At 41.5% G+C, this 16,318-nt stretch overlaps 2 protein-coding genes across 6 annotated transcripts in view; one reads left to right on the forward strand and one right to left on the reverse strand.

Moving 5' to 3' along the window:
* Positions 1-1,141: 1,141 nt before the first annotated feature.
* ccnk (cyclin K) lies at positions 1,142-8,658 on the forward strand. 2 transcript variants are annotated; one of them, XM_037751223.1, is made up of 11 exons: positions 1,142-1,307; positions 2,319-2,576; positions 2,873-2,954; positions 3,040-3,171; positions 4,044-4,149; positions 4,244-4,301; positions 4,596-4,765; positions 4,853-5,061; positions 6,263-6,293; positions 6,588-6,659; positions 7,157-8,658. In XM_037751223.1, exons 2-11 carry the CDS (start codon positions 2,389-2,391, stop codon positions 7,702-7,704), a joined length of 1,596 nt encoding a protein of 531 aa, XP_037607151.1. In that variant the 5' UTR covers positions 1,142-1,307; positions 2,319-2,388; the 3' UTR covers positions 7,705-8,658. The 2 variants fall into 2 exon arrangements, with proteins under 2 accessions (XP_037607151.1, XP_037607150.1); XM_037751222.1 differs by having other exon boundaries at positions 2,347-2,576.
* A 5,158-nt stretch (positions 8,659-13,816) lies between these two features.
* Positions 13,817-16,318, reverse strand: part of ccdc85cb (coiled-coil domain containing 85C, b) — a 54,720-nt gene continuing 52,218 nt past the window's right edge. For all 4 annotated transcript variants that reach the window (XM_037750764.1, XM_037750766.1, XM_037750768.1 and 1 more), the window contains 2 exons: positions 15,827-15,925; positions 13,817-14,988 (listed from right to left, as the gene is read on the reverse strand). In XM_037750764.1, the coding sequence (XP_037606692.1) occupies positions 14,899-14,988; positions 15,827-15,925 (189 nt within the window). In that variant the 3' untranslated portion in view covers positions 13,817-14,898. The remainder of the gene's footprint in view (positions 14,989-15,826; positions 15,926-16,318) is intronic.

Consider the following 16,318-nt stretch of genomic DNA (forward strand, 5'->3'; position numbering starts at 1 on the left):
TATTAGTGATGTGTTGGTCGCGAACGAGCCGGTTCAAAGAGCCGGCTCTTTTAAGTGAACGATAAGAGTCGGCTCCCGTCCGAGAGACGTTTTTTTTCCTTTCTTTTTTCTTTAATTAATTCAAGGCAGAATGATAGGACGATCTTCTCCGCGCCACGGGCACTCCATGCACTGACTGTGACTGAATGTTGTGTTAATGACGTCCGCGCTGCCAATCAGGTGATGACAGACAAGGATCATACCATCAAGCAGGGAGGGGTGGGGATGCGCGGCACGCTGACGGTTTACAGGTACAGAGCAGGAGGAAGAGGAGGAGAGAAAAAGAGAGAGGAGTGCGGTGCGCAAATAGCAGACAAGATAAGCGACAGTCGGAAACGAAGCAGCATGTAAAATTATGATATTCTGGAAATTATAAGGTTTAGTATAATTATGTTGAATCATTTAAGTGATATAAGATAAGATAAGATAAGATAAGATAAGATAAGATGAACCTTTATTAATCCCCGGAGGGAAATTCAGGTGTCAAAGCAGCAACATCAGCAAACATCAGCAAACAGAGTGAAACACAGGAGAGATACAGGTATACAAAAATTATAAAAACAATAATAGAGATATAAAAGATACAGAGTAAACGGGTGAACATAGTGTGTGCAGTCTGTCAATAAAAAAATGTAGCATGTATAATAAATAAATATAATATGTACATATGTGCAGTCTATAAAGTGGTATATAGGATGTATATTGTAAAGTGTAAAGTAAGTGTAAAGTGCGCCAGTGGTTAGAGTCCAAGATGGTTGCAGATAGTGCATGTTTAAAGTTCTTAAAGTCCTCATAGTTCTCATTTAGGGGTCAGCCTTGGTTGTGGAGCCTGATGGCTACCAGCATGAAGGACTGACCCAGGCGCTTTGTGCCAAGGGGGGATGAGTCTATGGCTGATAAGTGATATATGTGCACACATACTAATCATAGGTCAAAACAGCGCTTAATTTGGCTGAATTATAAAAAGCAGAAGTGTTAAAACGAAGAGCCGTTTGGGAGCCGAAAGAGCCGGCTCTTCTTGGTGAGCTGAGCCAAATAATCTGGCTCACTAAAAAGAGCCGAAATTCCCATCACTAATCACATGTCCTGCGTAATGACGTCACGCAGCAGCGTCCCGACTCCGACGTGCTCCTCCATAATGTCGGTGTCCTGGTTACAATGGGGACTGTTGTGAATCTCTCGTTAACAGACTTCTCTGAATAGCGGCGGATTACTCACACAGCGGTCTGGTGTTTTGGGTGATTTACTGAGACGGCTACATGTTAAAGGTAAGAGTCGTGTTTCATTACAAACAGAGGGAGGATTCTCGAGCTGTACCTAGTTTAGACGTGGAGCCTCGGCGGCGTTGAGACCTCGAGCAGAGCAGGTTAGCTTGTTAGCTTGGAGCTAGCCGAGGCTAATATCATTGAATGCTAGTGAGCTGTTGCCAGGTTCGTTATGCTAATTCGGGGGATTTCTTCTTAAGTAAGCTGTTAACAGCTGACGTTAGCTTAGTAACATCTACCCAATAATGATTCATATAGCCTAGTTTGTACTATGAACACAAATGGTTTGTGTGCTAATTAAATCCAGTGTTTACATTCGCTGTTATTAATACAAGTACAGATTTTAAATCTCAGATTTCATTTTTATAGCTCAAGTTTCAGGGTTGTCACAGGTTGCCAAATAAATAAGCTATCCCCCTTTTAGATAGATAGATAATAACTTTATTGATCTCAAGGAAATTCTTTTGCCAGAGATTGCTCAAAAATACAACAAAATTACAACAAGTTCAAGTGTATAAAATTAAAAAAAAGTACTATTTCTAGCACCAGTGCCTAATAGAATAACAATTAAGTAAGATACATTTAGTAAAATGAGTAAATAAGATAAGATAAGTCAAATAAAAAAAGTTAAAGTAAGCTAATAAAAAAGAAAAATAAGTAATATTGCACACAATGAACAGGGATATTGCACATGTAAAGAGAGAATGTAAAAAGTAGTATTGCAAAGATAGATAGATACATAGTAACTTTATTGATCCCAAGGGAAATTCAAGTTTCCAGCATCACAGTTCCATAGTGCAAAACATGTTAGTAAAAAAGTTATTAGTGCAAAGTACAAAACAAATATACCAGATATAAAAAATATTCAGACTTAATTAGGGGAAAACTGACACTGACAGAGATTATGTATCTGACAGTTTTGCCAACTACACCACCACTGCTAGTATTCAGGGGAAGTTGCTACTTCTTATCTTCATCATTAATGGCTTGTAAATTGTGTTTTTATAATTGCAGTCCTGTTTTATGCATTGTATCTTGGCAGTCCAGTGCAGCGGGTCCATCCACCGTTGCCTCTCCTCAGCAAATGAAGGAATTCAAGGAGAACTTTTCAGGCCAGTTAATTCTGGACCACATCAAGCCATGCTGGTACTGGGACAAGAAGGATTTAGCCCACACCCCCTCCCAGTCTGAAGGCCTGGACCCTGGCACAGAGGCCCGGTACCGGAGAGAAGGAGCCCGCTTCATTTTTGACGTGGGGACCAGACTTGGCCTGTATCCTTGACTGATTCATTTGAATGCTATCTATCTTAAACAATAAATCAGTGACACTTATTTCTGTTAGTGCCTAATGAAATACATCCCAACAGCATCCAAACTTTGAAGAACTTATACAACTAAAATACTGTGTCCTTCTTCTGCCTTTACGCTACACTTCCACAGAAGTTACATTAATATGTTCTTGCAACAGTGAGTAATTATTTCTAATTATTCACATTACCTGTATTAATTATTATTATTATTATTATTATTATTACAATTGTTTCCGTGAGATCCTTGACAGTCATCAGACACTATGACACACTGGCAACCGGCATCATATATTTCCACCGCTTCTACATGTTCCACTCCTTCAAGCAGTTCCCCAGATATGTAAGTTCAGCGAATAGAGTTTTCCCACTCTTCCTTCAAGTAGACTAAATGTGTGTGTTTAATGTTGTGATTTGTGTCCCGACAGGTGACGGGTGCTTGCTGTCTTTTCCTGGCGGGGAAAGTGGAGGAAACTCCAAAGAAGTGTAAAGACATCATCAAAACAGCCCGCAGCCTATTGAACGATGTGCAGTTTGCCCAGTTTGGAGATGATCCGAAGGTGCAGTTTTTCTTTTACTCGGTTGTCTTGAGACGTTTTCCCTGTTTACACTGTCCATTGTAAGTTCAAGGACAAAGTAGACTTTACTGTCTCAGTCAAGGAGTTTCTTTTGAATCGAAAAAGACTTATTGAAATGCAATTAACCTGCACTCAAGAGCGATTACGCACGTTATTAAAAGGAGACAAAGAAGGCGCACGGGACAAACAAAACACAAAACGCGATGGCAGCTGCTAAAAGCCTCGAACAAATCCTCAAGGAGATGCTGAAGCAAATGAAAGATGAAATTTAATGGTCAGTTCAGGACTCGGGACACACACTGATTTTTCACCAAATTACAAAAATAAAGGTTTAAGTAAAGGAGAGATAGACCCTCACCTGAAATCTCACCCCAGTTATTTCTCACTCATAATGGCAAAAGTTTAAAAAAAATGCACACTAGTAAATAAATTAAGATTTGATTGGTTGTTTGATTCGGACCAGTTTACCTCTTAAACTCCCCATATTGGAATGACCCGTTCTTACTACATTTATTATTCATTATGTGCAACAGTATGAATTCATCATATATTTTCAGTATCAGTTGTGTCGTTTTTTTTTCTCATTTTAATCCATGTATACTGCAGGGCAGCCAACAGCTGGTAACATGCAGTGGTTTCCATACACCATAGTTTAATTTGATCTAAACTAGGCCAGACTACAGAGCCTCAGAAAAATCTACGTATTACATTACTATATGATGCTGTGATGCACCTTTTTTCAAGTCACTAGTCAGATGTGATGTTAAAGCTCCAGGTTATGCCAGTGTGTAGTTGTAGTAGTGTATAGTGTGTTCTCACCAACAGGGATATTTAAGGTATCTTTTTTTCAACAGGAGGAGGTGATGGTGTTGGAGAGAATTTTGCTCCAGACTATCAAATTTGACCTGCAGGTGGAGCACCCTTACATGTTCCTGCTGCGCTATGTCAAGCAGCTCAAAGGTGAGACGACGGGATAAGTATTATCCACAGAGGGTGATGCTTGATGGCTCTAGAAATCTGGAAAGCTTATGGATCTTTTTTCTTCTTGTTAAAGGAGAGAAGAATAAAGTGTGCAAGGTGCTACAAATGGCGTGGACCTTTGTCAATGACAGGTGAGCATTTGGCATGTGATACTCTCTTTGGATTACAGATGACTTCTTCTGTAGTACAGTGTGTCAGGGATACGCTTTGTATTTTAAAACTATCACTTAACCTGCTGGCTAGTAAATATCTGCGTTAAAATATTACATAAACGGGCTTTACGGTCTCGGAAGTGTTTGTTTATAATTAATGAATTATTATATGTACTATGGTCATAGTAGCCTAGTGGTTTAAGATGCAGCCAGGGCCCTTTGTTGCATGTCATCTTCTCTTCTCTGTAACCATATTGCCTGTTTCCCTGGCAGCCTGTGCACCATGCTGTCTCTGCAGTGGGAACCGGAGATCATTGCGGTAGCCGTCATGTACCTGGCCGGCCGCCTGTGTAAGTTTGACATCCAGGAGTGGACCGCCAAGCAGTCGTCACGCCGCTGGTGGGAGCAGTTTGTGCAGGACGTCCCAGTTGAGCTGCTCGAAGGTACTTATCGCGACACTTTCTGCTTCTCCTACGATATGTTTCATCTCCTCAGACATGTCTCAACAAAACATGTCTTTTGTCTTCCAGACATTTGCCACCAGATCCTGGATCTGTACTCTCAGGGCAACAAGCCCATTCCTCAGCAGATCCAGGAGAAGGAGAGGGCTGCTGTCCCTCAGATCCCCATCCCTCCAATGCCACAGGGATTACCACCAGTCCCCGCTCCTCCTCCCCCACCACCGAAGAAGACGTCCCCTCAGGGAGGCAGCCCTGCACGCCAGCTCAAACGCTCACACGTGAGTACAGGCTTGAATTGCATTGTGTTTGGTGTAAAACCAAGGCCACTAGTAAGTAGGGGTGGGAAAAAAATGGATTCACCCATGTATCGCAATTTGTTTTTTGAAATAGATTTTTTTAATGCCATAATCAATATTTGCTTCATTTGAATCTATGCGGCGGTAGAAGGAAGTTACCGCTTTTATTGTTGTAGTCTGAGTAACATGACGTCATATCCGTTCCCTATCCGTTAACCAAAACAAACCGCAGTCGGCCGCAGCGAGCCGAAACGAGAAAGTATTAAACGGCGGAGGGTCTGCGTGGATACGACCTGCACCCTCACATTTTAAATCCAAAGTGATAAACACTACACGTACAGTAAAGTATGGAAACACTTTGTCTTTCACACATTGCCAGGAAAAGCAGAGCTGCATGCTAACTCTGTCATGGACAGGAACCGTTATCGTATTGCGGTAACGTGCGGTCCGACGCTACAACTGTAGAGCACCCATATACTGACATTTATGTTAAATGCATTCAAACGGCCCCGATGGAGCTGGCCATGGATGTATAAAGAGAACGGAGAGAATGGAGCTAAAAGTAAGAGCTAGAGACAGACTTGACGAAGTTAGTGGAAGTATACATGTGTAACCACGTCTGTTTTTCAAAATAAGGTGTTTACAAATGGAACTGTCTCTACAAAACACATATATGGAAATAAGATTGATTGGATTATATTCACCAGAAGTATAAAACATTACATGTCGCTTATATATTAAAAAGAAAATACCACTTATTTGTGAAGTAAAATGTATTAATAAATAATGCCTGACAATGACTAATATATTTGTCTTTAGGATATCTCTGTCTACATACATGCTGAAAATCAAACATTTTTACTCTTAATTTAGATATTTTCCAAAGTAAAAGTCCCTAGAAGTGTTTGATTCAACTTTTTCCCATGGTCTAGTGTTAAAAAAGTTAACAAAAATTGCAATACTTGTAGAATCACGATACATATCAAATCGGGAGATAGATGTTTCGTCCCAGCCCTATTAGAAAGTCCCCCGATTTAGATTTCTATATTTGTTTATTTAAGATTTCCAACAGATCCTATAACTTGTGTGCGTGTTTGACTTGTGTCATACGCTCAACATAACCTACCTCAAAGTGGGAACTGAGTAATTTGCATTCATGTTTTTATGTTGTTGTTTTTTCCAGACATCCCCGAAAGATGAACCAAAGGCTCCAGGTAAGACTTTTGTTAAAAGGCAAAATTCTGCTCATTTGTGTTTTAAAACTTCATATCTTGTAAAAACGTCCACTGAAATACCTCCAAGAAAAGTTTGCTAATTAACATGACTTCAATTTAGATAAAGTCTTGGCAAGATTACAGATATATATACCGAAGTGTCTGGGATTAGTATTTTCCTGGCAGGCTTTAGGATTTTATGAATATTCAAGCCTATAGCAAAGTTCCCTAATGCATTCACTGAATTTAAAAAAGCTTTTGCATCGTTATTGACCAATGTGTTTTAATCTACAGAACAAGTTGGATTAAAGATTCCCAGACTGGAGAGCCCGATGCCCCCTCTGCCTACATCGCAGCCTCCTCCAGGTAAGACCGGACTGTTTACCGTCTTCCTTCAGTGTAATATTGTGAGGAAGATCGAGTGATTTAGAGTGCAGGTATGTGCTGGCATCCTCTCAAACACCCTGCTGTCTGTTTGCGTGTGGCATCAAATACTGGCATATTGAGCAGCCAAGAACCCCCCGCCTGGGACGCCAGCTTAGAAAGCAACCCAAAGTCTTTAGTCCTCTCAGTCTGCTTACATAACCAGCAACTCGTCTGGACATTACGTTTCGCAACACACGCATGCTCCCAACCTCTCCCAGACCAATCTGATTAGTGCTTGAGCCTGATAATGAGACCTCCTATGTGGCTGCAGTCTTGGTCTAGCTGTGTGCTCACAGTCTGGGAATGGAGAGGTTATTTGAGATCATGGGGGTGTGGGAGGGGGGGAGGGGGTGGATGAGTAGCCTCGTGTTTTTTTTTTACAAGAAAGATGATGCCAACTTTTTAACAATTTGTTTTCTCCTTGTCATTTCCTGTAGACCGCAAAGCTCCGGCCCCAGCCCCTCCCGTGGAAGCAGAACCGCTAAACGAAGTGGCTCCTCCTCTACCGCACGCTCCACCTCCACACAAGCCCCCTCCCTTACCCCATCGCCCTCCTCCGCCTCCGCCCTCCAACTACATCATGTCCACCACCAGCTCCTACATGTCGGGAGAAGGCTACCAGAGCCTGCAGTCGATGATGAAGACGGAAGGTCCCTCCTACGCCCCGATGCCGCCCAGCTACGCGCCCCCGATACCGCAGTATCACCCCCACGTCTATCCGCCGCCCGCGCAACCGCCTCCAGGCCCTCCGCCGCCTCCTTCCAACTACCCGCCGCCCAACTTGGCGCCAGCGTATCCGCCGCCGGGCTACAACAACTACCCTCCGCCGCCTCCTCCACGCATGCCTCTGGGCCACGTGCCCCCTCAAGTTATAGGCCTCCCGCCTGGGGGTTATCCTCCACCCCCCGTGCCCCCAGGACAGTCACAGGTGCCCCTGCCCCCTCCGCCTGGCATGCCTATGAATCACGGTGGGTGGATGAGATGAGAGTGAAACCACAGTCTCTGAACTGGAACCAGGAACTTGTGTTATTCGGCTGGTAGAAAACGGAGGGAGCGCTTGTTCACTTGACTTTTGTTGAGGTTCTTAATGAAGGCTTAACAATAAATAGACTTGAAAAGGAAAAGTGAGGTCTGGACAGTATTGTTATGAGAACCTGAAGTAGCTTTAACATGTACAGGATGGTACTTCATCTAGTTCCAGGATCTTATCACAAATACTGTCTGCTCATTGTTATTGTTCTGGAAATGCACCAGGAAATATTAGCACCCTGAATTTAGTTTTGTCACACAATACTCATTCTTTAATTGTGGGGTGATGAAATGTACTGTTTTTACTTTATCTTTTTGAGTAGATCAAATGTTGACTCTTATACTTCTATAGTCTATCACCCTCATTTTGGTTTTCCTCCTATTTTCAGTCATACCAGTGTCCTTTCCCCTGCAATCTGTTTTGCTTTTCTCAAGTTTTGCTGAGAAAAACGGCGTAAAATCATGAGACGGTTGTTCATGACATGCAGTAGTCATATATAAAAAGGACTATCACACTGAGAAATGTTCATCAGTTTGTTCAAACATGCTGTATATCCTTTTTTTTGTCATATTACTTTCTATTCTGTGAGAACACTGAGGTCATGTTGCTAGATATTTCTGCTACCATAGCATTCATTTTATCACATTTATTTCCTGTCCCATTATCTTTAGTGAATCTGCACTGCAGACAGAATAACAGTAACTAGATAGTCATCAAACCAACCGTGTCTAACACTGGACAGTCTAAGGTATATTTGTACATATCTGTTCTTTTCATTTAGGCATTGCTTTTTGAGAGTTTCTATCCATACGTGCCTTAGTCTGGCTTCTCTTCTGTATCCTGCACGCAGCTTTGGTTTTGTGTCTGAGTGGCACTTAGGACAATAAAGACCTGCTTTTCCTACTTTGGAGTTAACTGAGTAGTGTGTTTTTAATCTGTATGAGGTAAAAAGGTGTAGATCCTTATGTTGTAGCTGGATTCATTATGCACAGCAGTGGCTCCCACCGTTCGTCAGATGGATTCAAGTACCTCTTCATCTACACCACTCGTATGTTCTTATGAGTGGATTAAACTGGATGTTATTTAAAGCTATTCATTATATAAAAGTGGATATAGTTGCAATATGTTTTCATTTAACCAACATGCATCCATTTATCCATTACTTTTATTTCAAAAGTTTAACATTATCCATTACTTTTAGTTAACGTTTTATGTCCACTGTTTAAAAGTACTTTGAGCTTCTTCAGTAGCTATTTCAACTTTTTATCTATACATTTACACACAGTGACATCACATTAACAACACCGCTGCCCGTTACACCTCCAACAAAAATGGCTTTGCCCCCAAATGCTTGTATGTATGTGTGTGTGAAAGAATTTCACCATTTATCCATATTTCATCTGTTTTCAACCATTTATCTTTGACTTTTTGCCAACTATTTTTCATGTTCTCTCAATTACAATTGTTGTTAATGTGTCACAACTGACTAAGGTTGATCGGCAGGTTACTGTAAATTACTGTAATTTCCTCCTTAACCAAATGGAGGTTTTTTAGTTTTCCCTGTCAATCTGCCATGTTTTCCAGATACCTGGTCGTTAGGGTCAACACCTGCTATACATCTTCATCCTTATTTGGTAATTTAATTTACTTTATTTGGTTTGTTTTGATTTGATTTAATAAAAATTGAAGAAAAAAAAGTGTCTTTTTATTATGTTCACTCGAGCCAGGTCATAACAACAACTGTTCTAACTCCAATTTCATTCTCTGTGTTCAAGCCAAAGTTTCTCCAACTCAAGCTTCTCCACCAGCCGCATTTTTTCCAACTCAAGCTACTCTGCTTGCTGAAGTTTCATTAACACAAGTTGCTTTTCCATGTCCACTTTTAAACATAACGTCTCTTGCTTAAACTGCATTGCTAACAACTCTTTCTGCTACTCAAAAGCCAACCAGCTGTCTGCACAGCTGCTGGTGCAGACACCATCCTGACAGTTTTTCTTCGCCACAATGCCATAATGGTCAGCTAGCCTATTTGCATCGGCTGATCCTTTTTACAGCACTTACAAAGACAGCAGTAGGAGCATCAACAAAAACTCAGACAAGGAAGCCATACTTACACAGAAAATAATGTGTTCACTTCCAGACACACACACTTAGCCTATGGCAAATGACAACCCCTCAACAGGTGAATTTCCCCCTAACTGCCTAACCAAACTTCACGTTGCTTGCGGCAGGGATTTACTAAAGGTGTAACGGATTGTAATGCTGTTTTTTTAGTTTGTTTTGAACATTAGGAAGAAGAAAAACAACCATCTTCAATATGCTTGAACTCTATAAATTGATGGTAATGAATGCTATTATATAAAGCCATAACACTGATTTTAAACATGAAATGAAGCAGGCTACATAATGGTCAAGAAGGCCTATGTTCAGATAATTGCATCCTCTATATCTTTGACACCTCATCAAATAATTAGCAGGCCTGTATTTAATAGTGGTCAATGGTTCAACAAGCCCACAGTTTGGTTTGTACGTCATTGAACAGTTTGGTTTTTTTATGGTTTGGACCAATTTCACAGCCGATATTTTGAATTGTCATAATAGGATAAGCACAGGTGCGTTTAATAATATTAATGATGGCTGCATTCCACTTAGGGGAGGCCCTGTTACTATTGTGTGAATGCTGGCTCACTGGAATAGCTTACCGGGACACTTAATGGAACTGAGCCATCGTTAATGTTATCAATTTCACCTGAGATTTTCCTACGATGACATGTCAAAATGTCTGCTGTGAAAAAAAGGTCTATTTATGCACTGAAAACCAGCAGACATGCAAGCAGACAACCCCACAAAATAACATGGATGTGCCCCCAAGACAGTTCACAAACAACTGACACTAACCATGTTGCCACAACACTATAATAATAATTAAAAAACCCAGAACAGAACAAAATGGGAAACACCACTACTACACTAGGGGAAAAAACATGTCTGTGATCTCCTGACATCTGATCTAATCAGCTTGAACACCTTGGAAATCATCAAGAGTCATAAAATCAGTTTTCTGCAACATTTTGGACTACGTAGCGCCTATTTGGCAGTCATTTTGAAAAATGGCTGCCGCGCCCATCAGGGGCCAAATTTGAAACACCCCGATATTTATATCTTTTCATAACATATAAACCTACATCTGTGCCAAATTTGTGGCTTTTATCGCAGCGTAAAACAGCGTATCAAAACAGAAACGCTTACCTTCTGAACAGCACAACAGTCCGACCCCAAGTCAGAAACCAATGCTTCCTGCAGAAAACACATGAATCTTCCAAAACCAGAGACCCAAAGCAGCTCTGGTAACAAAGCACACAGCTGGACAAAGAAGTCACTAATCAGCTGCACAATCAACACCATACACCTGCTGCTACCTGCAGCACCAAACTCATGTTTTCACAAATAGCCCCCCATTTTTTATAACCTGGCTCCAGTGGCCACAACAAAAAGCAGATGCACCATGATCAAATGTTAATTAAAGTTATTTTATTAAATTAAATTAAATTGAACAGAATTAAGTAAATTAAAGTATCAAATAAAGATTAAGCTGAGGAGCGTGGATGTCAGCACAATCAGGAGTGTAAGTGTGCATGAGTGATAAGGGTAAGGTCATAAGGGTAAACTAATGGGACACTGCCAGTAACAGCGAGAGGGCTTTACAGACTGGGAACAGGTGTTGCCAGTTGACCCTAACAAACCCCTGCTACTAGGGATCTGGAAAACATGGCAGATTGACAGGGAAAGGTAGGAGTCATCACACCAATCACAATTCTATGTTTTAGTCGAGTTATGTTTATTATTTGGGAGTTGGGAATCACTCATGTACAGAACTTCATAGACAAAATCAGCAGTTTTACTTCCAGTACTGTGCCAACAGAGGGCAGTCTAACTCATCACACATGCCTGGTTCATGAAATAAAGACAGAACTTCACAGTATCATTAACCAACTTTGTTTATTTTCTCCCAGATTTCTCTAAAAGTGGCCTATTTCACGGTTTCTTTTCACCTGCCAAATATTCATCTTATCTCATGAAAAGAAGTTATACAGCTAGTTACTACAGGAATGTACATGTACGCTGTAGGTTCTAGGATTCTGTACTGTGTGGTTTTAGCATATAGGCAGAAAAAAAGAAACACTATAGATGTTTTTATAAAAAAAAAAGGAAAGACAGTTGGGTTCCAAATCAAAACACCATGCAGAAGAAAAAAATGTGGCACATTTCAAATCAAATGCCATTTATAAAGTATTCAAAATTGCATCATGGCTTCAAATCAGTTCCTAGAAAAAAGGACACTTTTAAAAAACCATACTTTGATTTAGTTTTGACCCCGTTGTTTGAGAGGTGCGTGGCGGGCAGCCTCAGAAATGTTCTAATTTGGAACAAATAACACTAGAGATGGGAGAGCCTGAGCTGCCAGTCACTAATCTTATCTACCAAATACCTTTACAGTTTGAGTAAATATGATAAATTTAAAAACATGACTGTTCAGTTACTGATAGCACTCCCATCTCTATCTGACAACCTGGCAATAAATACTCTGACAAACAGCGTTTGTTCATTCTGACATCAAGAAATACTTAAATGTTAGTGTTTTCAGGAGACATCTAAGGGAAGACTTATCTCTCGTATTCTAAGAAATAAAAAGATTCAACGTTAAGAAACATGCGCCGCGTAAACACACCTGCTGAATCCACAGAAAAGGACTGAGCTTTAAGAAAAGTTTTTCATCTACTGAGATATAAAACAATAAACAGGGAATTAGGAGCCATCCAAACTGAAGTTTAATATTTGGCCTTGAAATTTGTCTTTTAATGGGACAAGGCTTTTTGTATGGATTCAGCAAATGCCTTCAGCAGTCTTCAACCGAGTTGTAACCAGGGTTCAATAGAGAAGAAGAGGATTCACAGGCAGATGCTACAGCTGCTAGAGAGCCATTCAGTCTCCTTCCACACACACATGCACGCCAACACACGCACACAAACACGCAGTCACAGATGGGCAAAGGTAAAGCTGTAGCCCTCCCAACCTGAGAAAATGATTGTCGAGCATGCACACAGCATACAATTTTTTAGTTAATTCCACAAAGTCAGAAAATGATCCATTAGCTCATGGAAGATGGTTTTGATTCAGAATGGCCTTGATACACGTTCAGAGGTTACAGAGAGAAGGAATAATACCAATTCATCTGGAAAAGAATAAAAAAAACCATTTTTTTTTTTACCAAAAGCAAACCCTGTTTAAGGTCCGGTTGTGTGTGTGCTTTCTCAAACTAAATAATTGATCACATGGCCACGCTAGAATACAAAATAAAAGTAAAATCAACAATAACAATGAAGTAGTGCTATGGTTTTTATACACAATATACACAAGTTAACAGTGATCTCTAGACTTTATTATCCATAGACTTGTCTTATGAGCAAAAAGGCGCTAGGTCACAGTGGGTTTCACATTAGTTAACACTTTAGAATCCTAATGCTAGTTATACTTGTTGACCACTAGGAGGGAGGATACATGTGACAGGAGCTAGGGTCTCTATAGGAGGTACTATATCGGAAGATACCGCCTTGGTGTTGCCTTCACATCCCGGCAACATGTGGAGAGATCTCTGCCCCCCGCGGCCTTATCATCGGGTCTGTGCTTGAAACCATGTCGTATCGTCAGCTTAATGGAGCACAGCTAAAGAACTGAAGGTGGTGTGTGTTGATGCCTTCAAATGGGGGTCGTGTTCACTGTGTTCATGAGAAGAGTCCGTGAGCCCTGCTCATGTGGTATTCGCAACTTCGTAAGTGGAAAGTTTCAGAAAGCTCTGAGTTTGTCACGTGTTTGTTGACGTCAGAAATGGCGGAGGCCTTGGAAGTAAATTTTTCATTGCATACTAAGTTACTATTGTAATTTTTGTTGTATATTGTTTTGTTTTTTTGTAATTTTATAATATGTCTGAGGAAAATGTTGATATTCCCAACGGCCTTATCGTATTCCTCTGTCATTATGCCTTTGCATTTACTGCATTATGTTACCCGCTTGCTAAATTGTTAGCCTCCGTGGCTTCTAGATGCCGACAGTAACGTTAATATTGCCGTTGCTTATAGGGTGACCAGGTGTTCCACTTTACGAGGGACTGCACAGCATTTTTATCCCTTGTCCCACAAATTGAGACAAAGTCCCACATTTTCATCGGCTCTAGTTTTCAAAAGTCAAACCAATGCAGGATAGATGCTTTTTAAAAATCTGGCTTTTATCAAATGGCTGTGAAAAAAGCAGGGAAGGCTGTCATCACGGAGCTGTGTTTGCTGTCAAACTGCGCACACGTGGGGTCAAGTGCAGGTTAACATTTCATCGTCTCTGCAACGCTATGCCTGACGGAGAAAATTGCGAGTCACCGCAAAGTCACAAGCTATGCAGATTTAGGCGGAATATGATGGAAACTAGCACAAAGAAGAAGGAAGAGCAGCTACAACAAAGACTGTGAAACTACTTATAACTATTTAGAAGCCGGTGGAAGGCGATTCTCAGAGTTTTTGGTGAAATTTGCCAGTTATTTTTCAGTTTCATACAGGGGCGGAATACGACATGAAGCGACACAGTTCACGTGAGTCTCACAAGAAACGTGTGGATCAACGAGATGCGCCGATCTATGGGTGCATTAGAGCAAAGCATAGAGATGTTACGAGGTAAGGGGCAGGAAAGAAATGCATATTATTTAAGTTACCACTTGAACACGACTCGTTGTAAACACAAGCTCACGACTTTCATTTGAAGGCACCGTGTTTTATAGTGTTTACAGAGAGAGATCAACGAAGAAAAGTGGCGAATCAGTGAAACTAGCTGCCAGTCGTCGACGCTTCATAACTGAGAGTTAAAAACATGTTAAAGTTGTGCATGTGAATAACAGACTAACAGGTCCATGTAGTAGCTAATCTTAGCCAGTCTCAAGAGTGTTTTTGCTGAAGGAATGCTGGGTGCTGTAGGCAGTAGGGAGCACGGCATGATGGGTTGTGTAGGCGCAGGTAGTAAGAGGTGTTTTCAGGTGAGTGTAGGTACTGTAAATCCTGATCTCTCTCTCTTTCTCTCTCTCTCTCTCTCTTCTCTCTGGTTGCCGCGCTACAGCGGCCCTTTGAACTGGTTCCCAGAGAGGTGCTGTCTGATGGACAGCTTTGATCCTGCTGCATCACCCAGCTTTCTCCACACCACCTGCAAACACAAGCAGAGAGAGGAGTTGAGAGAGGGGAAGAGGAAGAGCGAGACAGGCACACACAGAGGCTGAGAGACTGAGAGAGTAAGGCTAGGAAGAGGGAAAAAAAGACTTTCTTCTTCAAGAGTGAAAACTTCAAATGCTCACAGTTTGACTTTGAGCTGCAGAGACTGCACACACACACACACACACACAGGATTCAGGAGAGCTATCTCTGCATCTCTGTCCTCGCTGGTGCTGAGATCTCTCCGCGAGTGAGTGAGAGGGGCCCCCGGGGGACCCCAGTGATATTACAGAGGTACTATTGTAGTGCTCCCCAGATTCCTGGCCTGTCACATACCTCTGCAGGGCCTAGATAGCCCTGCTCTCGTTTTCTCTCTAATCAGCGGACCTTTTTATCCCGGGCCGGGCCTTTCAACACCGACACAGAAAGATGGAGGGAGATGAGTGGTGGGAGGGCGGAGGAGAGGAGGGAATGGAGGGGTGAGGCGGGGGTGTTCTTTTCCCTGCCGCTCCAGTTTAATTGCTCTGACAGCTCAACTACGAGCCTCTACTCAGGGCTTCCAGTATATAATTGGCTTTGGAGCAGAGATAGAGAGATAGATACGAAGAAAGAAAGCGAGAGAGGGAGCGCTGCGCCCGGGACACTGCCGCAAGTGTCATTCCAAAACCAAATGAGGCCTCCTCATTAGTGAAAGCAGCTCAAAAACTGACCTGATTTGCACCCAGTTAGAAAGAGGACTAACTAACTGACCAACAGACAGAAAGACAGACAGAACAAACAGGAACATCGTGGACACAAGAGAGGAATTGTCAGGGAGCAAGTGTTGCACTCACGTTGCACATCTCTCGCACAATGGCCTTCTCTTTCTCACTGAGGTCGTCCTCGTAGTCCTCCGGAACCTGCTTGTCCAAGTTCTCGTGGACCTCCAGCACCTGGTGACAAGTACCAATATAGTAATGTTACAGGGAGCAAAATCAAAGCTTCACAAATGTGTCTGTTCCAAACTTTTTTTCTCGAAAGCTGCTATGTGTTTTTTCACTTTTCTCACTTTAAGGTTTTAAACTCAAGTCGGAAGATTGTTATCATCACAGATGAACTTTTTTGGAACAGAAAGAGCTCATTTAGCGCTTTCCAACAATATATATAAACAAAGAAATATTTATCCATTTTAAGCCTCGTTTCAACACATCCACGTCTGAATGTGGAACCAATTTCAGAGGTCAAAAGAAACAATTACAGTAGCATGGATGAGGTCAATGCAACTGAACAACTTGCTGTAAGTCAATTTACAGAAATAACTTTAAAATGGAAATTATTCTTTTTCA

Source organism: Sebastes umbrosus, chromosome 18 (assembly GCF_015220745.1).
Source record: "Sebastes umbrosus isolate fSebUmb1 chromosome 18, fSebUmb1.pri, whole genome shotgun sequence".
NCBI classification, from domain to species: domain Eukaryota; kingdom Metazoa; phylum Chordata; class Actinopteri; order Perciformes; family Sebastidae; genus Sebastes; species Sebastes umbrosus.